At 44.5% G+C, this 26,132-nt stretch overlaps 1 protein-coding gene across 8 annotated transcripts in view; it reads right to left on the bottom strand.

Moving 5' to 3' along the window:
- The window catches only part of Stard9 (StAR related lipid transfer domain containing 9), a 162,614-nt gene that overhangs the window by 27,409 nt on the left and 109,073 nt on the right, over positions 1-26,132 (bottom strand). For all 8 annotated transcript variants that reach the window (XM_076850637.2, XM_076850638.2, XM_076850640.2 and 5 more), the window contains 6 exons: positions 16,717-16,907; positions 15,779-16,253; positions 3,414-13,595; positions 3,044-3,235; positions 2,427-2,610; positions 1,162-1,299 (listed from right to left, as the gene is read on the bottom strand). In XM_076850637.2, the coding sequence (XP_076706752.2) occupies positions 1,162-1,299; positions 2,427-2,610; positions 3,044-3,235; positions 3,414-13,595; positions 15,779-16,253; positions 16,717-16,907 (11,362 nt within the window). The remainder of the gene's footprint in view (positions 1-1,161; positions 1,300-2,426; positions 2,611-3,043; positions 3,236-3,413; positions 13,596-15,778; positions 16,254-16,716; positions 16,908-26,132) is intronic.

Below are 26,132 nucleotides of genomic sequence, written 5' to 3'. Positions count from 1 at the left end.
GCTCTACAGATGCGCTCCCCATTACACCCACCACCTGTTTCTTCACTGGCAGTACCCTAAACGCAGGCAACCACCACCTCTAGCCCAACTTTGCCACAAGCCTCTTTCGGGTCTCCCCACAGCAGCTCTTGCCTCCTCCTCTTGCGATCCCATCATTCTATTCTCCTACTTAAACAAAGGTTTTCAAGAGTTTTTTTTTTTTTTTTTTTAAATCCACTAAGCCACACTCCTAGCACTTTTTATTTTTTATTTCAAGACAGCATCTCACTAAGTTGGTTAGGGCCTCACTAAGTTCAACAGCTTTTTGTCACTTTGGGGGAGTATCAACATCAAATGGATTAGAGATGGGCCAGAATTCTCAATATAGTCTATATGATTTGGCCTTTTCTAGTCCTTTCTCATGTCATTTTCCCATCTCACTACATATTTCAGCCACAATGGCCTCCATTTAGCTCCTCAGACTCTCCCTTCCTCAAGGCCTCACTTACTGGACGAACAACTCTCCAACACCAGCACCACTTTGTTTATATTAACTACTTCTTAGCCTTCTGGACTCAGCCTAAATGCACTTTCTTCAGATAATTTTATTGACCTTGCAGAATAGGTCAGATCCTCTATTTTGTACTGGTTTAGCATCACTTTTCAAAATAACCTCTTGCAACATTAGCCAGCAAATAAGCTGTTTATCCTCTAACAGTCTGTTTAAGGAAAACAGTTTTGGTCAGGTGGTGTGGTGTACACCTGTAATTCCAGTGGCTCAGGAGGCTAAGACAGGAGGATTGAGAGTTCAAAGCCAGCCTCAACATCTTAGCAAGGCCCCCAGCAAGACCCTGTCTCTAAATAAAATACAAAAAAGGGAAAGGGGTGTGGCTCAGTAGTTGAATGCCCCAGAGTTCTATCCCCAGCACCAAAAAAACCCAACAACAACAGTTTTATTCACTGCTGTGTCCGTTCTAAAACAGTGAATACATAATAAACATTCATTTATGAATGAATACACAGAAGGAGAGGGAAGCAGAACTAAAGGGAAGATCAAAGGTCATAGCACATGGGAAGAACTTATGTCAGCAGTGGCCTCGAGGAGGCATGAGGTCCTGCTAAAAAACTCTTTTCTCAACAGTCCTGACCCCTAGAGATTGTTCCCCACATCTGCCCACTCACCACACTCTCTGGGGACCGGAGCTGGCCTGACAGGGCCAGGCTGCTATTGTAACCAGAAGTGACGACAGAGGAGAGGCTTCCATTGGAGCTGGTGCATAGAGAGCTGGAGTTGGCCAAGGTGTGTAGTCTTTCCTCTTCCTGAGAAGAACAGATCATCATCACCTAGCTCCTGATGCACCCTCACTACCCACATTTCTTTTCCCAAACCATCTCTTCCACAGCTCCCATTACTTACCCCCCAGTGCCTCCCACCATGGCCTCTCACTTCCATATTTCCCCACCCTGACTATATACCACCTGGAGATAGGAGCCCAGTCTGATGAGGATGTCAAGAAAGTGAGCCCAAATTATCAAGAAAATAGTAATAATAAATGTTGGTAAGAATGTGGGGGAAAAGGTACTCTCATAAATTGTGGGTGGGACTGCAAATTGGTGCAACCATTCTGGAAAATAGCATGGAGATTCCTCAAAAAACTAGGAATGAAACCACCATTTGACCCAGTTATCCCACTCCTTGATATATATTAACAAACTACAGTGAGACAACCACATCAATTCACAATAGCTTAGCTATGGAGTCAACCAAAGTGCCAAGTGAATGAATAAACAAAATGTGGTATATATACACAATGGAATATTACTCAGCCATTAAGAAGAATGACTTTATCACATTTGCTGGTAAATAGATGGATCTGAAGACTATCATGCTAAGTAAAATTAGCTATTCCCAAAAACCAAAGGTCATGTTTTTCTGATAGTGGAAGCTAACCCACAATAGGGGTCGATTAAAAAAAAAAGAATTGAAGTTCAGTGGAGTAGACAAAGGGGAATGAAGAGAAAGGAGGAGAGATGGGAAAAGAAAAGACAGTGGAATGAATCTGACATAACTTTCCTATGCACATATATGAATCTCACCATCACATACACCCACAAGAATTAAATTTAAAAAAAATTGGGTAAACAGCAGAAAGATCAGTAGTGTAGAGGGAAGGGAACAGGAAGTGGGGGAGGAAAGGGGAAGCAGAAGTACTGGGGCCTGAATTAGAACAAGATATATTCCATGCTTGTATAATTATGTCAAAATGGATGCTTGTGTCACATATAACTAAAAAAAAACAATTGAAAAAAAGAGAGAGCCCAGCTTTGGTGCCCTTGGTGCCAGCTCTCCTCTAAGTATTATATCCTCAGACTCAGACCACCACAGTGAAGGCTACCCCAGTTTCCAGGTCTGCCCCAGTCAATCCTGAAGTCACCCCATTCCTCACCCTCAGCAGATGGGAGATGATCTGCTCACGGATTCTCAACTTCTCTTGTTCAGTTTGCTCCCTCAATCTGTCCCGTGCCTTGGCAATTTCCGTCTTGGCCTCCTCACGGGCCCGCTGATAGTTGTGCAGCATCAGATCAATGTCAGAGGGTGAGGGAGCAGACCTTGATGCTGACTCAGGGCTCCTGTAGAAGATCACAGGATGGAAAGGTATCTTCTTACATGACAGTCCTGGCCAGCCCACCCAAGTCTAGCTCAATGTCATGTTCTTGAAGATCCCCTCCTCCCTTTGCCCACAGGGTCATGAAGTTTGATTTTTACAACCTTAGGTAGATTGCTAGACAGAGAGGAACAAGGCATTCTGAGGTCCATGTCTGTAGGCTTGCTTTGTATCAGAGCCATTGTTTATACTTTCCCATAACTTCTCTGTCCAACCCCTTCTCATCTCGTTCTCTCTTACACACTATTTTTTCCATTTGCCCTGGTCTCCCACATTCATTTCCATTTGACCACAGGCATGCAGGGCCCTCCCGGATGTTAAAACTCCAGCCCCCGCTCCCCATGATCCCCTCTACCACACAGAGCCTGCTCCCTGCAGGGTTCTGGGACCATCTTCACCTGGTGATCTCTACAACATCCTTCCTCAGTTGTTGCAGGTATTCTCGGCGCCTGCTGGGCAAGTCAAAGTTCTGGGTCAGGAGATCCCTGCTGGGTAGGAGGCTCAGTTGTTTTGGGGGGCTTCTTGTCCTGCGGAAGTTCTGAAGTCGCTCAGTCCGCTCTCTCCTGAGGGTCTCGATGGCTTTTTTTTGCCTGCAACAAAATGGAATTGGGTCATTGAAACTGTCCCTGAGTGTCCTTCCCCCAAGCTCTCTCTGACCCTCTCTGGAATATTCCCAAATGAGCAAGGACAGAGGGAAAAGTTCAGTCATTAGCTTTCTCAGGTTCTTTTACCTCAACCCACCCTTGCTCTTCAGGCTGGGACCCTTACCTAGCATAGAGCTCCTCCCAGGTGGACATCATACGTTCTTCAGGAACGAGTGTCTCCCCCGTTCCGCTCTGCAGCACCTGAAGCAGTGCATCTGCCTCCCCAAAGCCATGGTGCAGTTTTGCTTCTGTGAGTTCCAGGCTGAGTGATGGCTTCTGGGCTCCAACTTGTAGGGGAATCTGTTCCCTCTGGGACCACTCAGGATCCTGGCTCTGGTCATCAGGAGGTTGTGGGGGCTTCTGAATCTGCTCCCCAGGGCTGAGATCAGTGATGGCCTCCAGTTCCTTGCTTATACTCAATTCCCCAAAAGAGTCATTCTGAACCCCATCCCAGTTACTACGTTTGTTACGTACCAGGAGGTCCCTCAGGCTGCAACACTGGCGGGCAATGCATGCCTGGGAACTGGGGTATGGCATCCCCTCAGGTTGGCAAGCCTGAGGTTGGTCCACATTAGAACCTTGAAGGCTTGCAGTATCAGTCAACTCAGAGACAGGATGAGGGCTGAAGTGCTGGAGGCTTCTCCTTGAAGAGGCGAGGTTCAGAGTAGGCTGTGGCTCCACCGGAAGTATTGAATTCTCTCCTTCATTTTCTGGATTGCTCTGCCACGGACTTGGCCCCCTAGTGCTCAGCAAGCTATGCTCTGGGGAAGCCACCTCTTCAGGCACAAAGCTACTGGCCAGCCTCTGGCTCTTGTCCCATGGTGGTAGAGGTGGCAGTCTACTTTGGACCTCAGTGGTGGCCCTGGGCTGCAGCTGCTGAGGGGGCTTCCCTAAGAGGCTAACTTGGAGTCTGGGACTCTGCTGTGTGGTGCAAGGGGAGTTTGACTCAAGGAACAAGCTCTCATTACTCCTTCTTAAGGAACTTGTGCCTTCTCTACCCAGAGTCTCAACTCTCTGGGAGCCACCTAACTTATCAGCAGTTTGAGAATAATTATCCATTGGAGGTCTTGGAGCACCAAAGACAAGGTCTGGGCTGCAGTCCAGCTTCTGGTGGCTTTCAAGAGCATAATCAGAGGGAGCAGAAAGAATCAGAGCACCTGAGAGCAGACCTGACTCTTGTGTGCTAGCACTAAATGTGAGGATTGGAGAAGAGGCCCTGTCCACCATCAAGGCACTCCCAGGGCTCAGCTTCTCCTGGACCTCAGGTTCCTGGTTGGACCCCCTTGAAGTACTGGGGAAGAGGCCAGGGGTAAGACAGATGCTGCAGTTGGGGCTATTGACAACCATGCAAGAAGATTCCTCTGGCTGGGAACTGGGAGGCAGGGAAGCATTGGGAGATGCTGGTGGGCTTATAGAAGGGAGGTTGGACAGTACCTCCCTTTTGTGGGATAACGGTATTAGAGGGCTCTGCAGCCTATGGTGGGTGCTTTCCTCATGAAGATCTGGGGGTGCTGCCATTTTCCATGATGTTTCCTCTGCCTCTGTACTCTGAAGTGTCCCTGGGATATCTCCCTTCTGTTGAGACATGGCTGAAATATCTGAGCCCAGAACTTCAAGGATCCCACTGACTTCCTGAGATTTGGCTTCAGAAGTTTGGCGGTCCAGAGGGGATAAGGCCAGGTCAGTCTGGATTTCCTCATCCACAGTGGTCTGAGTAGTACCATCCATCATCAGGGCTTGTGGGGCCTCATCTGGTGTGTTTCTTCTGGTGCTCTGTTCTTTTTTGGCCACACTTGGCTGAGAGAGACTCCCAAGTAACTCTGAGGTATTGTGCAGGAGTTGTGAGAGGTGGAGAGATAGGTTGTGCATGCTGGTCCAGGAGGTCAGGTCAGAGGCTGACCCTGTACTGGCATCAGGCTGAGCAGAGGAGAGATTGGCACAGCTCCAGGGGAGCCTGCAGCCCAGAGTCTGTGTGCCTTGCTCAAAGGTATTCGTTCTGGTCAGTCCCACAGGACAGTCTGCCTCCGGTGGATACAGCAACACAATCTCATCAAGTAGACCTGCAGAACTTCCTTCAGCTGAAGGAAGGGTGTGCTCACTCCTCAGATAGCCTGCTTCATCAATGGTGCCCTTAAACTGGGTTTTCTTGTCAGAACCCAAAATGGGGGCTAGTCCTTCACGGCCGGTAAGAATGTGGGAGTCCCTCAAGGGAAACAAGGAACTGCATACTTCCCAGGCCTCATTTGAACCTTGGATATTATCAGTGCTGCTGTGTATGCTTGACAAGTCCTGGGTTTTGGCAAAAGTACTGAGGTGAGAGTGGAAGGGGGAGCTCTGTTCTTCTAAGTCACTGTCCATGCTGGAGCACCTGGCCACATTTGATGGTATCAGGCCATGGGGTTTCTGGGTGCAGGAGACATCGACTGCACTACCAAACACATATTGTTTCCAACCAATGTGTACAGGTTCCTCTGGACACCAGGGTAGAAGGTAGGGATTGATATCACTGGAACCAAAGTGCAACATTTCTTTGTCCATCTGAGAGTACCAATTCTCTGGCCTAATCTGGATACCCAGTTTCTCTGGCTTTCCTTGTTGGGCCTGTTCCAAAGAACTAGACATCCAGCTGGTCATTAAATCAGGGGTTGGCATGCATGAGCGTGTGGAAGACGTTGGGTAGGGAGGGGTGGCAGGTTTCAGGGGTCTGTGATCAGCATGGCCATTGTCCAAGTTAGATGAAACTTTCTGACTACAAACCTCAGCCTTTGTAGACATTCTTGACACCTGATTTTCCAAGGAATAGGTCTTGAGATGTGGGTCCCACAATATATTAGGCCCTGATGTGTCTTCATCTGTAGGTGATGGAGGCTCCACACTCAAGTTCAGCTCCTGAAGAGATCGAGATGAGCTGACCACAGAGAACTGGGGTCTGGGATAGGACTTAGAGTGTTTGGGGCCAGAGAAAACTGCAATTACAGGAAGTGAGCACTTACGGTGGGGAGCTAGCTGCTCCTTATCAAAGCAGTGCTGGCTAGGCCTCTGGGCAGCAGACTGTGGAACTTTACTTTGCTCCAGAGGAGCAAAAGCTAGGTCTTCAAAGGCTGATAAGGAAGTCTGGGATGCAGGAGTCTTGGGGACAGACATCTCCTCTCTCCTAGCATTGCTAGTGTGACAGCTGTCCAAATCACCTTCATTAGAGGGTGGGGAATTCCTGACCTGGATAGGGTCTTCACTACCTCCTAAAGCCTGATCTTTCTGCTGCTCTTCCTCCTCCCAAAGACTGTCAATCTGAGGATAGCAGATAGGTTTTAACCTTGTTACAAGTTTGGCAGGAGGATTCAAGCAGTTGTGATCCCTGGACTCGGCGGAAGACTGTAGCTTTTCTGAAAGGCATCTGATGGTTTTTCTTAAACATTTGAGTTGTGGCTCTACAACCACCAGCTCACTTTCAACTGAGCTCTCATTTAAATTTAGGGTGTGTGGTCTGTGAGTTGTTGCAAGTGGTTCTGGCTTCATTTGAGACGCCTGCACATTGTGGCCACATACAGAGCTATCTTTCAGATTCCTCAGTGGCTCAGAGTACATGGCTGCTGGGAAAGAGACAACCTCAACTTCTGGGCTAGCTTTCTCAGCAAGCTTTTCTTCTTGATTCCCTATGGACCTTGAACTTCCTTCAGCAGCTGAGTGGATGAGGGAACTTGTCCTTATATCAGGGGTAGAAAGGGAGCTGGAACTTTGAGCTAAAGATAGAACAGATGTTCTAGTAGAGGGCTCAAAACTGGGGCTGTCTATTGGCCCAAGTTCCATATGAAAGCCTTTGGGCTCAAGGCCATGTGCCAAGAGCACATGGGATTCTTTGGAAGAACTCTCTCCTATCTGTTGCATTTCACAGACCCTAGAAGCTACTATGAAGGGTGGGTGGATAGGATGTAGGGCAGCCTTGGGAATTCCTTTCTCCAGGTCACCATCTCTATAAACCAATGAAATGGAACAATGGGAGGGAGAGGCATCAGTAGCAATGGGTTGAGAATTGCAGAGTTGTTGGCAAGAAACAGTTCTGCTGTCTTCTTCCTCTCTAGATGAACTGAGAGTACTGCTGTTTTCAGTGTTCCCTGAGAAGACAAGGGGATCTCTGGTTTCCTCTGGGCATCTGCAAGGTCTTTGATCTTGCAATGGAGTAGGCCTGGGATTTATGCTGCCAAACCTACAGGTTTCGGCCAGCCCAGACCCAACATTCCCCCCCTTCCACTTCTCAGGCTGCTGTGTGGGAGCTTCCAGTTCAATGCTTCTCAGGCCTCCAGGCAGAACAGCATGTAGTTTTGGACTTGCTTTCCCTTCTTCTGAGCCATTGGAAACCTTGGGGCATTGGACATAGTCTTGCTTAGGCCCTAAGCAGCTTAAAGAACTCTGAACATTACAGATCACAGACTGACTTTCAAAATGAGCTGCTTTTTTTTCCTGTGCACTCACAGAGAAGTTATCCAAGCCTCCTTCATATGTGGTGCCTTGAGTTTTAAGTTCCTGCTCTGGGCTGCTGTTCTGAATGCCAGAAGACATGTCCTCTGCAGTCTCCCCTGCAGCTGACTGACTTTGTTCATGCAGAATCAACCCAGGAGCATCACAAGGGGCCTGAGAAGAAAAGGCAGACACTGCTTTTTCTGATCCCACTCTTCTGTCTGTCTCTACAGCTGGTGAAAAAAGCCTACTGAAGGCCAAAGGATCAGCATAAGAAGGTGTTCTGGGTGCTTCTTTCTTTTTCTCTGTGATTTCAGGAGAACCAGAGTGACATATAAACTGTTCACTTGCTCCAAGGACATGTCTCAGTTCTCTAGTACAATGCCCTTTGTCTAAAGCAGGGGCAACATGAGAGGAAGCCTGTGAAGGATGCTGTGGCCCTCTGTTAGTTTCAGTGTTGGGCAGAGATGGAAAGCTGTTTTCACAGAGGGGTATGGCTTGGGATTTCCCTTCATCAGTCAACAGATGTCTTGGTGTAGCAGACAGAGATGCTACATGCAATGCCTGTGCTTCACCCTCATTCCTGATCCCATCTGACACTAACTGGTCCATTTGCATACACTGCCTGTCAGTGGCCCCTGAAGAACATTCAGGTTCTAGTGAAGTTTCATAGCGAGGAAGGACTGTCCTCCCAGCCACAAAGTCATTAAGTTGCTTTCTCTGGGCCTTTGCCTGTCTGACCTCCTCCAAGATAGCCAGGCACATGGATATAGGGACAGAATGCTCTGACTGCCTGGGCTCTGGATCAGCCACCCTAGGCAGGGAAACAGGTGCTAAACAAGCCCCACTGGTAGGGAAGCTTGGGTCCTCAGACTCCTTCTCTGCCTTTTGCCTTGCCCCTTTGCCTTGGTCACTGTTCTCTTCTAAGGAGAAGCTGACCCTCTTTTCAAACTGCCTAGAGATACTGTTCAAGGAACTGGCTCGTATTTCTTTTTGGATAGCTGCCTCAACTTCAGAACCAAAACCTTCCTGAGTACTCAATCCCATCAAAGTGATTCTGAGTTCCCCTTGTTGGTGTTGGGGGCTGGTGCTTGCTGTTATCCTGTCCTCTGTCCCTGGGGGAGTGTTCTCTGGTGCACTAGACTGACCATGAGATCCCATGGCTCTATGTATCACAGATCCACACCAAGCAGAGTGTTCCATGGCAGAGCCCCCTCTATCATTTCCCTGAGGGCTGTGGCTTCTGGTCTCTCCACTCTGGTTCTGATAATCAATTTCAGTTATCAAGGGACTGTTATGAATTTTCAATACTGTAGGATTCAGCACATACTCAAATGAAGAGATGCCTTCTTCAGTAACAAAGGAATGAATATAACTTCTTGGCAGTCTTGGAGAATGCAAGGGCAAGGTATTGCTCAGATCTTGGTGAGAAGGAGCTGTAGAGAAATCTGTTTGGCTCAGTAATGGGAAGATAGTCTCCTGGTTGAAAAATGTGCCCATAGGGTGCTGGCTTGAACTAGGATGTTTCTGAGATGATAATAATACCATATTATTTTCATCTTGTAGGCTCCCTTCCTTTTGCATGGCCATTTCTTCAATTTTACCTTGAGCTTTTGGTCTGTCTGGCTTGGAACTACTTTGGTGTCTGGCAATTTGGCTTTCCAAAAACCCTTTCATAGTCTCTAGTTCTTTAAGATTTCCTAAGTTCCAAGGTTGTTCTTTGAGGTTTGCTGATGCATCTATCAGCTCATCACCCTTTTCAAACCTTTCTGGCCTGGGCTGCAAGGACAGCGCTCTAGTCAATGTTTTCATTCTCCTTGGGTGAAGAGAAGTATTCGTGGACTCTCTGTGAATTGAGTCTTTTCCTAAAGAATCACATGTATTCCTAGCAGATCTGTCTAATCCAGCTAGGTAGGTGTACTCTCTTACAGATTGACTCTCTTTTACACATTCCCTTGAACTGAAGGGACTCAGGATGATACTCTGTGCCTGAGGATCATCCACAGTAGGACTATTTGCCTCCATTTCCCTAGTTTCACTATCATTAAAAATAATTCCATCTGCTTGTCTTGGAGAAGATGGCTGATCTTTGAAGGACAAATTGTTTCCAGAGCTGTCTGGCCTCAGAACATGGTCATCACTCTCCTGGTCTCTTTGGTCCTGGAACACAAACTCCTTACTGATACCTGGTGTGGAGGAAGCATGAAGCTGCTTGGATTCAATTTCTAAGATGTCATTTTCTAGCTGCATCACACTTCTAATTAGCCTAGCCATTTCATCAGCATTACTAATTCTTTCATTTTTTTTCTTTCCCAAAGGTTCTTCTTTGTAGTTTGATATTTCTTGTGATTCTCCTGGGCCCTTGTATTCACTGGGCTTTCTTTCTTGAGCATATGTAACTGATTGAAATCTTTCATAGGTAGACTCTATCCCTGGAAGCTTAAACTCTTCTGGGATGATTTTGGGGTGAAGAGCTTTTCCAAGAAGCCCAATTTCATTCCTCCCTTCCCACTTATGGGTTAGGCTCTCATCCTGGGCCATGAGGATATGGCTGCTTACTCTATGATGCACTGATCTAAACTTTGAAGAAACAGTAGTTTCCCCTGCCACATCCTTTTCAAGGTCTACACTGGTTGTTTTACAGATGAAATCAGACCTGGCTCCAGAAGGAATCTGTCTGTTTATATCACAGACCTGAATCTGCTGCAGGAGTGCATTCTGATTCTGCTCGTCTTCCCCACCTGTTTCAGATCCACCAACAAAAAAGAAAGGTTTTCCAGACACAGAACTACCTGAAGAAACACTGCAATGAGACTGCACAGTGGCCTTTTTGCCCTCCTTCAGAGCTGGAAGATTGTGCTTTTTATTTAAAATTCCAATTTGATTTTTAGATTCATATACTTTTGTGCTGGTAGAAGGGAGAAAATGTCTGTTCTGAGTAACAAAAACATAAACTGAATTATGACTTTCTTCTTTAATATTTCCAGCACATTTCCCTAACTCTCCAATAGCTTCCCTAGTTTTCAGATCAACTGGCATCTCTGCTGTGACCTGCTGAGATGGGGCGACCTTGGAATTTTGAAATATCACTGGTAAATCATCCTTCAAACAAGCTTCCTGAAGGTCTTGGTGGTTGTAACCAAAGCCCCAGGCTTCCCTGGGGGGTGGTGAAGGCACATGTACTTCTCTGTAAGCTGGAATCTCTAAGGCAGTTTCTGTCAGGGCATCCCTGCTTTTGGTTATGTAGAATGTTTCCAAGGGAGGTGGCTGCAGGGAAGATGGGAAAGGATTCCAGGGAGCTGAGTGGAGGTACAGCTCTGGACCTGATGGAAAGGCAAAGGAAACATTTGTATATCTTTCAACTACTTCCTTAGAGCTCTTTTGGCAATCTACTTTCTCTTTCTGTAGGTGGTGGTGGCTGTTTTGACTTAATTGCTCTGGATGAACTGTACTATTATTGTTTCTGAGAGGAGCCTGGCCTTGGGGCCAATGGTCTGTTTTGGTGGATACAGTGATGTTATTGTGATAAGCATTATTCTGGAGGAAATACTCTTCAGAGGAAGTTATCAGTCCAGGTTTTCTACTGTTAAAGCACTCTTTCAAGTTATTCTGTTTAATTTCACATGTTTTTTTCATAGAATTTTGTATCTTTTTCTCTGATCCGGAAGCCAATGATTCTAAGTCTGCTGAATAAGCTCCATTACAACTCACTTCTTTCTCACTAGTGCTAAGGAAATCTGAAGCAATTTCTAATTTGGCTCTCAAACTGTCCTGGTTTTTTTCTGCTCTTAAATGCTTGATTTTGGATAGATGGATTGGAAAGTTGTTGAAATCTGAACTGGTGGATAACCCAGAACCAACTGACAATCGAGTATCTTTTCCTTTTCCTGAAGCTTCAGCCAGGGAACTAGAGACTTCCTCAGAGCAGGGGAAAGCTAGCCTGGGCTTTCCTACAGCCTCCAAAACAGGATGAGAGAGTTCAAGAAGGTACTTCTGCTGAAGTGCAGCCCAGTCCCTTTCATGGGTACTGCCTACATAAATGAACGAGGCGGCAGAGGGAGCTAGCACAGTTGGCACACTAGAATCATGGGAAACTTCAGAGCTGCCTTGTTGCGTTGTATCAGTAATACTTATGCCCTGAAAGCTGCCATCAGCTGCTGGCTGAAGAAAACTTTGAGCTTCCCAAAGTGACAACTTGGATGTATCAGAAGTAGAGGTTGGGTACACATCTCTTGCATTGCAAGGCAGCTCAGTACTGCCTTGGGGAAATTTTGAGCTACATTGGAGGACTGTTTCTGTACCTAATGGCTTTAGTTTTCCAATATTTAGCCAGTATCCAGGCCTTTCCTCACCACAGGGCTGAAGTTCCTGGACATCAGGACTTGGACATAAAGAACTGGGATTGATTTTAGAGTCACAGGAAAACCAGGAATCCATGGACACCAGAGGGCTCCCTCTTGACACCTGTATGCCTTGGAGAGAGTCAGTTGGTTCAGAGTAGCTTACCTCCACCTGTGACTCAGGCTGCTTGCAATGGAGCTGGAGCTCAGGATTGAGGTAAAATGAACTGTTCATTGGCAGGATGGCATTCAGCATAGCTCCTGTTCTGTGGTAGGTGGACCCATGTCTGCATGTTACCTCTTGGTCTACTATAGGCAGAATGGGATTCTGCAGGTGCCAGAAAGTCTGTGTGGGCATCTCATCAGATGAATCAAGAAAAGTTACTTCCTGTTGATCTTCCCCCAGTTCTTTCTCAGCATTAATCAGACTATCCAAGGAAAAGCTCCTATGAGCAAGTAGACCACAGTCTGAGGATGTGGTGAAGTCCTGTACGGAGGATCCAGCTCTGTTCCTTGGGTGGACATAGTCGTTGGTGGGAAGACTGGACTGGGGACTTTCTTTGGGGCTTTGGTACCCTTTCTCAGTCAATGAGTCCTCAGATATTTGGCTGTTGTCACTTTCGGAGTTCTCTGGCTCTGGGTGATCCCATTTTCCTCGAGGGTCCTCTGGTTTCAGTAGCTTCAACAATGAAGATTTGGCATAGACAAAGGAGAGAGAATCTACTGAGTAATTGCTATCTGTGTCAGATAAATAATTTTCTTTTTCTCTGGCACAATCTACTATTGGGCTAGAATCTGTAAGTGAAGTCATGGTGTCTGGATCGTCTACACTGCATTGTCTCTTCAAAGGACTGCTATTAGACAAATGAGAAGACTTTTTGGCAATGTCTCTGATCCTAGCTGCTGGCACTCTCTGATGTTGTTGTAATGCCCTGTTTGGAGGTGGTTTGGATTCTGCCTGAAAAGTCTTGGCTATTTTTCCAAGCCTAGCTGCCTCCCTGAGTCCATGGGGATAGGAGAAACTGCAACTGGTTCCCTTAGCAGCCTCATGGATCCCAAGGTTCTCTTCTTTTTGCCACCCAGCTTGTGTACTGCTGCTAGAGTCCACTAGTCCCTTAGCCTTTCTGGTTTGGGAGGTAGGGGTGAGGATCTTTGGTCCTTCCCTTGGCTTTAGCTTGTTAGTTGACTGGCACAGACTTGTTAAGCCCCGAGATACCATCCAATAGGGCCATTTATCCACTCTCTTCGTTTCCTGAATGTCAACAGACTCGCTGCTCACAGTGAGGCAGGTGTGTGGAGTTGAGGCTCCCTTCCTGGTCAAGGCTCCTCTAGCTGTATACAGCTGTGCCTGGCCTGGGGAATGGAGGCCATTTTTGCAGAGACACCTTGTATTTGGAGGGTAAGCAGCAGTCTGGGGAAAATTATATTCTGTTGGATTTTTCTCTGATATGTGATGAGTTGGGTCAGGCATAGGTGGTAACATAGTAGAGAGGTCCCAATTAAGAAAAACCCTGTGAAGACAAGGAAAGCCATCTCAGAAAAAGCTAGAGGTTCTCTACATCCTATTGACAGAAGGAATATGAAGTTCCTCTCAGTTTGCTCTGAAAGGGTTAAAAAATCAGATCCAATGTCACTGTGTCTTACAATCAGAGACATCAGGGTCAGAGAAAAACACAACAGGTACAAAAGAAAACTGTGGACTATAGTCCTGGCTCTCCCAGATGTACCATACTCTTACTCTGTTTCTCTTATAACAAAAATTAAACTGACTCTAAGCATGCCTTTAGGCAAGGTGAAGAAAAATGAACAATTAAAATGAATAGAATCAAATGGATAAATCTATAAAGTGGAACTTTCTACAGAACCAACCCACATTCTTTACCAATCAATGATGTGAGGAAATAAAAACAAAAATAGTAAATAAAAGAAACTTTTATATATATCACATGTAGTATTAAATCCTATTTGGATCTTGATTTGAAAAAACAAGTGTAAATAGATATTTTTGAGGCAACTTGAGAAATTTAAATGTGGCCTAGGTTAAAGATTTTATCAGGTAATTAATCTTAATTTTGGTAGGTGTGATAATGACAGTGTGGTTATAAGAATATTCCATTATTTTAGAAGTGTATACTAAAGGATGTAGCGATGAAGTGACATAATGTCTAAGAGTTGCTTTAGAATACTTCAAAAATCAGGAATGTGGGGAGATAAATCAACTGTGAGGAATCTTGATAACTGCTGGATGTGAGTAATATACAAACTATTTTCTCAACTTTATATATGTGTGAAAATTTTCAATGGTGAAAAGTTGAGAGAAAAATCTACTTCTTACTCTGAGGATCAGAGAAGTGAGTTAATACAACAGACACTAATTGTGAGCCTCCTATGGGCAAGGTCCTGAGGATATAAAGAGGAATAAGATACAGGCCCTGCTAAGAGGAGTCTGAGAGATAACTAATCCTTACCCTTTATGGCATATAGGTAGTGAAGGAGAAGATAAACAAGGAAGATCCCAGTAAGAACCCATGGAGGGGGGGCTGGGTTTGTGGCTCAGTGGTAGAGCACTTGCCTAGCATGGGTTCTAAAGGACTTGATTCTCAGCACCACATATAAATTAATTAATTGATTAATTAAAAGATCCATCAACTACTAAAAAAAAAAAAAAAAAAAAAAGAACTTATGAGGGAGCCAGGTGTGGTGGCACACATAATCCCAGAGGCTCAGGAGGCTGAGCAGGAGGATTGTGAGTTCAAAGCCAGTCTCAGCAAAAGCAAGGTGCTAAGTGAGTGTTAACTCAGTGAGATGGTGTCTATAAATAAAATACAAAATAGGGTTGGGTATGTAGCTCAGTGGTCGAATGCCCCTGAATTCAATCCCCGTATGCCCTCCCCCTGCCCGAAAAAAAAAAGAATCTATGAGGTGCCGAAGTTAGGGTTGTAGCTCAGTGGTAGAGCGCTTGTCTAGCATGTGTGAGGCACTGGGTTCAATTCTCAGCATCACATATAAATAAAATAAAGGTCAACTGACAATTAAAAAAATATTTTAAAAAAGAACCTCTGAGTCAGAAAGAGCTCACCAGGTAGGAGAGGGAGTCAGGAAGCTCCCTCATGTATGGTGATAGTTTTTTTGTTTTGTTTTATTTGACATAATGGGGATTGAACCTAGAGGTGTGCTACCATTGAACTACATCCCTAGTCTTTTACTTTATTTAGAGACAGAGTCATGCTAAGTTGCCTTAGTCTCCTGAGTAGCTGAAATTTCAGACATGTGCCACTGTCTGACTTAGGGAGCTCTCTTGATGTGACAGATCAAGGGGGTAAGGGAGAGGGAGGCAGCATGTGGAAATAAAGAAGTCTGGTCTGAGGCAGGGTGAGACTGAGGTGGTAGAAGGACATACAAGAAGTATGCATGGATAGTCAGGGTCTGAAGAGCAGATGAAAAATGAGTAATATCTCCTTATTCAAAAGATAACAGTAGTAAATAATGGTACTCTGAGAGGGAGAGAGTAGGTAGAAGCTTGACTCTCAAAAGAAACAGAGAAAGAAGAGAAGCCAGAAGAGGAAAAAGTGATGAGGAAGAGAGGAATAAACAGATTTTTTTTTTCCATTTAATGACTGAGGAAAATGAGGCACTGGGGAATAAAGAACACTGCCTAGCTAAGGGCTTCCAGATGACAACCATTGGCTTGTACCTGTGCAGGTGGGGCAAGTGCTGGCTGTAGAGCCTTTGGAGGCTCAAAGAACTGCAACTTGTCCATTTGCTTCTATGCTGAGGCCCTGGGACAGTGACATTAGAGTTGGGGGCCAAGCATGGGGACTTGTGTCTGCTGTCATCCTGGAACCAGCACAATGCCCTGAGGTGCTCCAGTCTCTTCTGGGACTCCAGCAGCCTCTGCTTCCTGATGATTCTGTCTAGCTGGAATAAGACCTTTTTACGCCAGATGTTCCCTTCTGCTGCCCGAAGAGCGTGTCTCCGCAGGAGCTGCAGCTGCACCAGTCTCTTCTGTTTTGGGACCAGTGGTGATGGTGGAGTATCAGAATGTGTCTGAAGCCAAGCATTAGGTGCCAAAGAGGCCTCAAGTGCTTTCCCTATGCCACAGTCTTCTTGTTGCTGCTGTTCCTGTAAGCTGTACAGCCAAGATTCTTCTCTGAGCAGCCACTGCTGGTCTGGGAACCAAAAACAGCAGAAAGAAAGTCAGCGCATGGCTCCCTGCCTATGGCTGCCTGGGCTCAGACATATCCAACCAGGTTGGACCTGTGTAGAGTAAAAGTTCTGGCTAGAGTTATGTGGCAGAGCAAGGGCTACAGAGCCCTACAGGGAGGGAAACAAAGACCTCTAGGCCTCAGTACAGTAGTGGGCACACATTAGGGCAGGCAGAAAAGTTTGGACAAGTGTGTCAATAAAAAAGAATGAGTAGGAGGCCTGTCATTCTGAGGAGCCATAAAGAAGTTAGCTTCCTTCTTGTTTTCAGCCCCCATGGAAGAGCCTCTAGTCTCTCAAAGCAGGGAGAAAATACCTAATACCAAAGAGTCCATCAAATCACCAAGAAAACAGAGACTGCAAAGAGCTATGGAAACATAACAATGGAAGAACTAGGTAAGGCAGAAACCTGAAATGGTGGGTACTTACTGTCTTTAGTTTCCTGGCTGATGTAAGCCTGGTTGAATGCCAGTTCCCTTTCAGCTGTAATCTGTCCTGCTAGGATTCGTTGCCTCAAAGCCTCCACATAGCACTGCTGTTGCTGAATCTGAGCTCTGTGGGATCTCTCTCCATCCCTCAGTGGCTGGTGATCCTCATCATACTGCTCTTCCAGTACTCCCCTGTAAAAAAAAGGGGTTCAGGTTACCCAAACAAAACAAGCTCAGGATAAAATGGTGGCAGTCTAAATCGCTCTGAGAGAGCCTCTGAATTCAACAGGGTAGAGAGGGCTTTAGACTTCTGGTGGCTTGGGACAAATAGGCATGGTGTCACAGGCAGCTCATGATGTCACAGTGCAGGAGGAAGAACAGTCATTAGACTAGCATATTCTTAGAGTTGTGGGTTTAACAGAAACATATTCATTTTTGGTTAAGGAAATCCTAAGGAAAGTAAACAGATTTTTTTTTAAGACAAAAAAATTCTAGCTATATGGAGAAGCTCTGTCCTAAAAAAAAAAAAAAAAGAAAAAGAAAAGCAAAAAATAAAAAGGTGTCTGCTTAAAATCCCTGTGAAACTCTGAGTACTGCAGAAGCTCCAGATACACTAGGAGGGAATATCCAGGGATTACTACTATACTTCCACACCTGGAAACAGAACTCCACTGTGATCTGGTAATAAGTAGCCACTGATGCAGACATGAGATAATTTATAGGCAGCTATATCTCTGGGTGTGACAGGAGACCCAGAGGACAGCTGGTCTCCAGTAAGGGAAGTTCTTAGTAAATAAACCCTAAAATAGGGTGTGAATTTTAGACTGTACCATACCTCTCAGTATGGTACATACTAATGTATTTACTGAAACATGTTATAGATTTGTTTAGCTCCAAGTGAGGGAAAGTGAGTGTGGATATTAATAAAATAAGATTAGCCATGAGTGGGTACTTTGTGTTAAAATTTACCATAATAAACAATTTTCAAAGAATATTTTATTAGAGTCATGCTTTATTCTGCCCCAGGTTCCTGCATGATCACTCTGAGAGAACTAGAGAATAGGAGAAAAATCTCTGCCATCTGCACCTCAAATACAGCATTATTATCCAGGATATATAAACAACTGAAAAAACTTCACACACACACACGCACAAAATAATAACCTAATCAACAATGGGCAAAGAAACTGAACAGACACTTCACAGAAGAAGAAATATAAATGGTCAACAAATATATGAAAAAATGTTCAACATCACCAGCAATGAGAGAAATGCAAATTGAAACTACACTGAGATTTCACCTCACTTCAGTCAAATGGCAAATATGAAGAATACAAGTAACAATAAATGTTGGCAAGAATGTGGGAGAAACAGTACACTCATACATTGCTGGTGAGACTGCAAATTGATGCAAGCACTCTGGAAAGCAATGCGGAAATTCCTCAGAAAACTTGGCATAGAACCACCATTTGACCCAGCTAACCCACACCTCAGCATATACACAAAAAACTTATAATCAGCATACTACAGTGATGCAGCCATCTCACCAATGTTTTTTTTTCCTATCCATCAAAGTTTTATTGTATAAGGAAATTTTTTCATCTTATTTTTATTTATTTATTTTAGTTTGAATATCCATATATATTTTTACATATATATTCCTATGTGTTTATATACATTCTATACATATGAATATAATATAATATAATATAAATTCCTGATCATACATTTTCATATATATTCAGTTACATAATCATAAATTATAACTAATACAAATTGTAAACAACCATATCAAGAGAAAAATAGCTATATACAAATTTATATCACATCAATGTTTATAGCAGTTCAATTCACAATAGCTAAAATATAGAACCAATCTAGGAGAACAGGCCCAGCGGCGGAGGGAGGGGCAGAGCCGCCGCCCGCGCCTGCAAGGTAGGTGGACCTGAGACCACCAACAGAACAGGCGCAGCAGCCCCCAGAGGGGCAGAGCCGCTGCCTGCGCCTTCAAGGTAGGCAGACCTGCCACAGACCGGCAGAACAGGCCCAGCGGCCCATGGAGGGGCAGAGCCTCCGCCCGCGCCTGCAAGGTAGGCAGACCTACAACCCACAGACAGAACAGGCCCAGCGGCCCAGGGAGGGGCAGAACCGCCGCCCGCGCCTGCAAGGTAGGCAGACCTACAACCCACAGACAGAACAGGCCCAGGGGCCTGCGGAGGAACAGAGCCGCTGCCCGCGCCTGCATGGTAGGCGGACCTGCGACCACCAACAGAACAGGCCCAGCAGCCCGCAGAAGGGCAGAGCCTCTGCCTGCGCCTGCAAGGTAGGCGGACCTGCAACCGACAGACATAATAGCCCAGCAGCCAAGGGAGGGGCAGAGCCTCCGCCCCCGCCTGCAAGGTAGGCGGAACTGCGACCACCAACAGAACTGGCCCAGTGGCCCGCGGAGAGGCAGAGCCGCCGCCCGCGCCTGCAAGACAGGCGGACCTGCGACCACCAACAGAACAGGCCCAGCGGCCCAGGGAGGGGCAGAGTCGCTGTCACACCTCCAAGGTAGGCAGACCTGCAACCGACAGACAGAACAGGCCCAGCGGCCCCCGGAGGGGCAGAGGTGCCACCTGCACCTGCAAGGTAGGCGGAACTGCGACCACCAACAGAACAGGCCCAGCAGCCCGCACCTGCAAGGTAGGCGGACCTGTGACCACCAACAGAACAGGCCCAGTGGCCCAGGGAGGGGCAGAGCTGCCACCCGCGCCTGCAAGGTAGGCAGACCGGTGACCACCAACAGAACAGGCCCAGTGGCCCTCAGAGGGGCAGAGCCGCTGCCTGCGCCTGCAAGGTAGGCAGACCCGCGACTGACCAGCAGAACAGGCCCAGTGGCCCACAGAGGGGTAGAGCCGCTGCCCGCGCCTGCAATATAGGCGGACCTGCGACCACCAACAGAACAGGCCCAGTGGCTTGAAGAGGGACAGAGCTGCCGCCCGCGCCTGCAAGGTAGGCAGACCTGAAACCGACAGACAGAACAGGCCCAGAGGCCCAGGGAGGGGCAGAGCCGCTGCACGCACCTGCAAGGTAGGCAGACCTGCAACTGACAGACAAAACAGGCCCAGCGGCCCACAAAGGGGCAGAGCCGCTGCCCGCGCCTGCAAGGTAGGCAGACCTGCGACCACCAACAGAACAGGCCCAGCGGCCCGCAGAGGGGCAGAGCCCCCGCCTGTGCCTGCAAGGTAGGCAGAACTGCGACGGACCAGCAGAACAGGCCCAGCAACCCACGGAGGGGCAGAGCCCCTGACCGCGCCTGCAAGGTAGGCGGAACTGCGACTCACCGGCAGAACAGGCCTAGTGGCCACCCTGCATGCTACACACATCTCCCCGGTTGGGGGAGGGCAGAGGCGCCGCCTGCGCCTGCAAGGTAGGCAGACTTGCAACTGAAAGATAGAACAGGCCCAGCGGCCCACGGAGGGGCAGAGCTGCTGCCTGCGCCTGCAAGGTAGGCGGACCTGCGACTACCAACAGAAAAGGCCCAGCGGTCTGCAGAGGGGCAGAGCCACCGCCCGCGCCTGCAAGGTAGGCAGACCTGCGACCACCGAAAGAACAGGCCCAACGGCCTGCCGGTGTGGCAGGCACATTGCCCCAATTGGAGGAGGGGCAGAGCCACCACCCGCGCCTCCGAGGGAGACTTTGCAACTATATAAGAGCAATATAAATATATAGGGGGAAAATTCAATAACACAACAGAAAGAAACGTGAGCAGTATGAAAAGACAAGGAAAGAAAGGACCACAAGCAATGCAGTTCAACTCAACGTTAGAAGAGGTAATATCTGCAGCAGATGGAATGTCAGATAAAGAATTGAGGATATACATGCTTCAGATGATCTGGAGTCTCAAGGAAGACATTAGACAGCAAAATCAGACAATGAAAGATCACTTTGACAATGAATTACATAAACAAATCCAAGAAGCAAAAGATCAATTATACAGGGAGATAGAGGTTATAAAAAACAAACAAACAGAAATCCTAGAAATGCAGGAAGCAATAAACCAACTTAAAAACTCAATTGAGAATACTACCAGCAGAGTAGAACACTTAGAAGATAGAACATCAGACAATGAAGACAAAGTATTTCAACTTGAAAAGAACATAGACAGCTCAGGAAGACTGTTAAAAAACCATGAGCAGAACATCCAAGAAATATGGGATAACATAAAGAGACCAAACTTAAGAGTCATTGGGATACAGGAAGGTATAGAGGTTCAAACCAAAGGAATGAGCAACTGTTCAATGAAATAATAGAAAACTTCCCAGACTTGAAGAATGAGACAGAATCCCAAATCCTAGAAGCCTACAGGACGCCGAATGTGCAAAATCATAAGAGATCCACACCTAGACACATTATAATGAAGATGCCCAACATACAGAATAAGGAGAGAATTTTAAAAGCTACAAGAGAAAGGAAGCAGATTACATTTAGGGGTAAACCAATCAGGATATCAGCTGATCTTTCAACACAGACTCTGAAAGCTAGAAGATCCTGGAATAACATATTTCAAACACCTTGAAAGAAAATGGGTTCCAACCAAGAATTGTGTATCCAGCGAAATTAAGCTTCAGGATGGAAGATGAAATTAAAATCTTCCATGATAAACAAAAGTTAAAAGAGTTTGCAGCTAGAAAACCATCTCTCAAAAAAATCCTTGGCAAAACATTACAGGAAGAGGAAATGGAAAATAACAATGAAAACCAACAGTGGGAGGTAGTACAGTAAAGGGGGGGTGTGAATAATCAAAGAGGAAAACAAACCATGTTTAGTAACATAAATAAACAAATATGGCTGGAAGAACAACCCATATCTCAATAATAACCCTAAATGTTAATGGCTTAAACTCACCAATTAAGAGACACAGGCTAGTACAATGGATCACAAAACAAGACCCAACAATATGCTGCCTTCAGGAGACGCATTTGATAGGAAAAGACATACATAGACTGAAGGTGAAAGGTTGGGAAAAATCATATCACTCATATGGACTTCGGAAACAAGCAGGAGTGTCCATACTCATATCAAATAAAATAGATTTCAAGCCAAAGTTAATCAAAAGGGATAAAGAGGGACACTACATACTGCTCAAGGGAACCATACACCAACAAGACATAACAATCATAAATAGATATGCCCCAAACAATGGTGCAGCTATGTTCATCAAACAAACTCTTCTCAAGTTCAAGAGTCTAATAGACCACCATACAATAATCATGGGAGACTTCAACACACCTCTCTCACCACTGGACAGATCTTCCAAACAAAAGTTGAATAAGGAAACTATAGAACTCAATAACATAATTAATAACCTAGACTTAATTGACATATATAGAATATACCACCCAACATCAAGCAGTTACACTTTTTTTCTCAGCAGCACATGGATCCTTCTCAAAAATAGATCATATATTATGTCACAGGGCAACTCTTAGACATTATAAAGGAGTAGAGATAATACCATGCATCTTATCTGATCATAATGGAGTGAAACTGAAAATCAACGATAAAAGAAGGAAGGAAAAATCATGCATCACTTGGAGAATGAACAATAGGTTACTGAATGATCAATGGGTTATAGAAGACACCAAGGAGGAAATTAAAAAATTCTTAGAGATAAATGAAAACACAGACACAACATATCAGAATCTATGGGACACATTGAAAGCAGTTCTAAGAGGAAAATTCATTGCTTGGAGTTCATTCCTTAAAAAAAGAAAAAAACCAACAAATAAATGATCCCATACTTCACCTCAAAATCCTAGAAAAAGAAGAGCAAAACAACAGCAAAAGAAGTAGAAGGCAAGAAATAATTAAAATCAGAGCTGAAATTAATGAAATCGAAACAAAAGAAACAATTGAAAAAATTGACAAAACTAAAAGTTGGTTCTTTGAAAAAATAAATAAAATCGACAGACCCTTAGCCACGCTAACGAAGAGAAGAAGAGAGAGAACTCAAATTACTAGCATACGGGATGAAAAAGGCAATATCACAACAGACACTTCAGAAATACAGAAGATTATCAGAAATTATTTTGAATCCTTATACTCCAATAAAATAGAAGATAGTGAAGGCATCAATAAATTTCTTAAGTCATATGATCTGCCCAGATTGAGTCAGGAGGATATTGACAACCTAAACAGACCAATATCAATTGAGGAAATAGAAGAAACCATCAATAGACTACCAACTAAGAAAAGCTCAGACCGTATGGGTATACAGCAGAGTTTTACAAAACCTTTAAAGAGGAACTAATACCAATACTTTTCAAGCTATTTCAGGAAATAGAAAAAGAGGGAGAACTTCCAAATTCATTCTACGAGGCCAACATCACCCTGATTCCTAAACCAGACAAAGACACTTCAAAGAAAGAAAACTACAGACCAATGTCTCTAATGAACCTAGATGCAAAAATCCTCAATAAAATTCTAGCAAATCGGATACAAAAACATATCAAAAAAATTGTGCACCATGATCAGGTAGGATTTATCCCTGGGATGCAAGGTTGGTTCAATATACGGAAATCAATAAATGTTATTCACCACATCAATAGGCTTAAAAATAAGAACCAAATGATCATCTCGACAGATGCGGAAAAAGCATTCGACAAAGCACAGCATCCCTTTATGTTCAAAACTCTAGAAAAACTAGGGATAACAGGAACATACCTCAATACTGTAAAAGCAATCTATGCTAAGCCTTAGGCTAGCATCATTCTGAATGGAGAAAAACTGAAGGCATTCCCTCTAAAATCTGGAACAAGACAGGGATGCCCTCTCTTACCACTTCTGTTCAACATAGTTCTCGAATCACTGGCCAGAGCAATTAGACAGATGAAAGAAATTAAAGGCATAAGAATAGGAAAAGAAGAACTCAAATTATCACTATTTTCAGATGACATGATTCTATACCTAGCAGACCCAAAAGGGTCTACAAAGAAACTATTAGAGCTAATAAATGAATTCAGCAAAGTGGCAGGATATAAAATCAACACGCACAAATCAAAGGCATTCCTGTATATCAGCGACAAATCCTCTGAAATGGAAATGAGGACAACCACCCCATTCACAGTATCCTCAAAAAAAAATAAAATACTTGGGAATCAACCTAACAAAAGAGGTGAAAGACTTATACAATGAAAACTACAGAACCCTAAAGAGAGAAATAGAAGAAGATCTTAGAAGATGGAAAAATATACCCTGTTCATGGATAGGTAGAACTAACATCATCAAAATGGCGATATTAACAAAAGTTCTCTATAGGTTTAATGCAATGCCAATCAAAATCCCAACGGCATTTCTTGTAGAAATAGAGAAAGCAATCATGAAATTCATATGGAAAAATAAAAGACCCAGAATAGCAAAAACAATGCTAAGCAGGAAGTGTGAATCAGGCGGTACAGCTATACCAGACTTCAAACTATACTACAGAGCAATAGTAACAAAAACAGCATGGTACTGGTACCAAAACAGGCGGGTGGACCAATGGTACAGAATAGAGGACACAGAAACCAATCCACAAAACTACAACTATCTTATATTTGATAAAGGGGCTAAAAGCATGCAATGGAGGAAGGATAGCATCTTCAACAAATGGTGCTGGGAAAACTGGTGCAACAAAATGAAACTGAATCCCTTTCTCTCGCCATGCACAAAAGTTAACTCAAAGTGGATCAAGGAACTTGATATCAAATCAGAGACATGGCGTCTGATAGAAGAAAAAGTTGGCTATGATCTACATACTGTGGGGTCGGGCTCCAAATTCCTCAATAGGACACCCATAGCACAAGAGTTAATAACTAGAATTAACAAATGGGACTTAGTCAAACTAAAAAGCTTTTTTCTCAGCAAAAGAAACAATAAGAGAGGTAAATAGGGAGCCTACGTCCTGGGAACAAATCTTTACTCCTCACACTTCAGACAGAGTCCTAATATCCAGAATATACAAAGAACTCAAAAAAATTAAACAATAAGATAACAAATAACCCAATCAACAAATGGCCCAAGGACCCGAACAGACACTTCTCAGAGGAGGACATACAATCAATCAACAAGTACATGAAAAAATGCTCACCATCTCTAGCAGTCAGAGAAATGCAAATCAAAACCACCCTAAGATACCATCCCACTCCAGTAAGATTGGCAGCCATTAGGAAGTCAAACAACAACAAGTGCTGGCGAGGATGTGGGGAAAAGAGTTCACTTGTACATTGCTGGTGGGACTGCAAATTGGTGCGGCCAATTTGGAAAGCAGTATGGAGATTTCTTGGAAAGCTCGGAATGGAACCACCATTTGACCCAGCTATTCCCCTACTCGGTCTATTCCCTAAAGAACTAAAAAGAGCATGCTACAGGGACACTGCTACATCCATGTTCATAGCAGCTCAATTCACAATAGCAAGACTGTGGAACCAACCTAGATGCCCTTCAATAGATGAATGGATAAAAAAAAAATGTGGCATTTATACACAATGGAGTATTACTCTGCGTTAAAAAATGATAAAATCATAGAATTTGGAGGGAAATGGATGGCATTAGAGCAGATTATGCTAAGTGAAGCTAGCCAATCCCTAAAAAACAAATGCCAAATGTTTTCTTTGATATAAGGAGAGTAACTAAGAACAGAGGTGGGAGGATGAGCATGACAAGAAGATTAACATTAAACAGGGACGAGAGGTGGGAGGGAAAAGGAGAGAGAAGGGAAATTGCATGGAAATGGAAGGAGACCCTCATGATTATACAAAATTACATACAAGAGGAAGTGAGGGGAAATGGGAAAAAAAAACAAGGGGGAGAAATGAATCACAGTAGATGGGGCAGAGAGAGAAGATGGGAGGGGAGGGGAGGGGATGGGGGATAGTAGAGGATTGGAAAGGCAGCAGAATACAACAGACACTAGTATAGCAATATGTAAAACAGTGGATGTGTAACCGATGTGATGCTGCAATCTGTATACGGGGTAAAAATGGGAGTTCATAACCCACTTGAATCAAAGTGTGAAATATGATATGTCAAGAACTATGTAATGTTTTGAACAACCAACAACAAAAATAAAAAATAAAAAACAAGGAAAATTAAAAAAAAAAAAACCAATCTAGGTGTCCTTCAACAGATGAATGGATAAAGAAAATGTGATATATATATATATATATATATATACACACACACACACACACACACACACACACACACACTTAAAAATACTTTTTATTTGTAGATAGACACAAAACCTTTATTTTATTTATTTATTTTTATATGGTACTGAGGATCAAACTCAGGGCCCCACATGTACAAAGCAAGTGCTCTACCACTGACCTACAACCCCAGTCCTATACAATGGAATATTACTTAGCCATAAAGAATAAAACTATGGCATTT

The sequence above is a fragment of the Callospermophilus lateralis genome, chromosome 3, assembly GCF_048772815.1.
Source record: "Callospermophilus lateralis isolate mCalLat2 chromosome 3, mCalLat2.hap1, whole genome shotgun sequence".
In the NCBI taxonomy this organism is placed as follows: domain Eukaryota; kingdom Metazoa; phylum Chordata; class Mammalia; order Rodentia; family Sciuridae; genus Callospermophilus; species Callospermophilus lateralis.
This window is presented reverse-complemented; position numbering and strand designations above follow the sequence as displayed.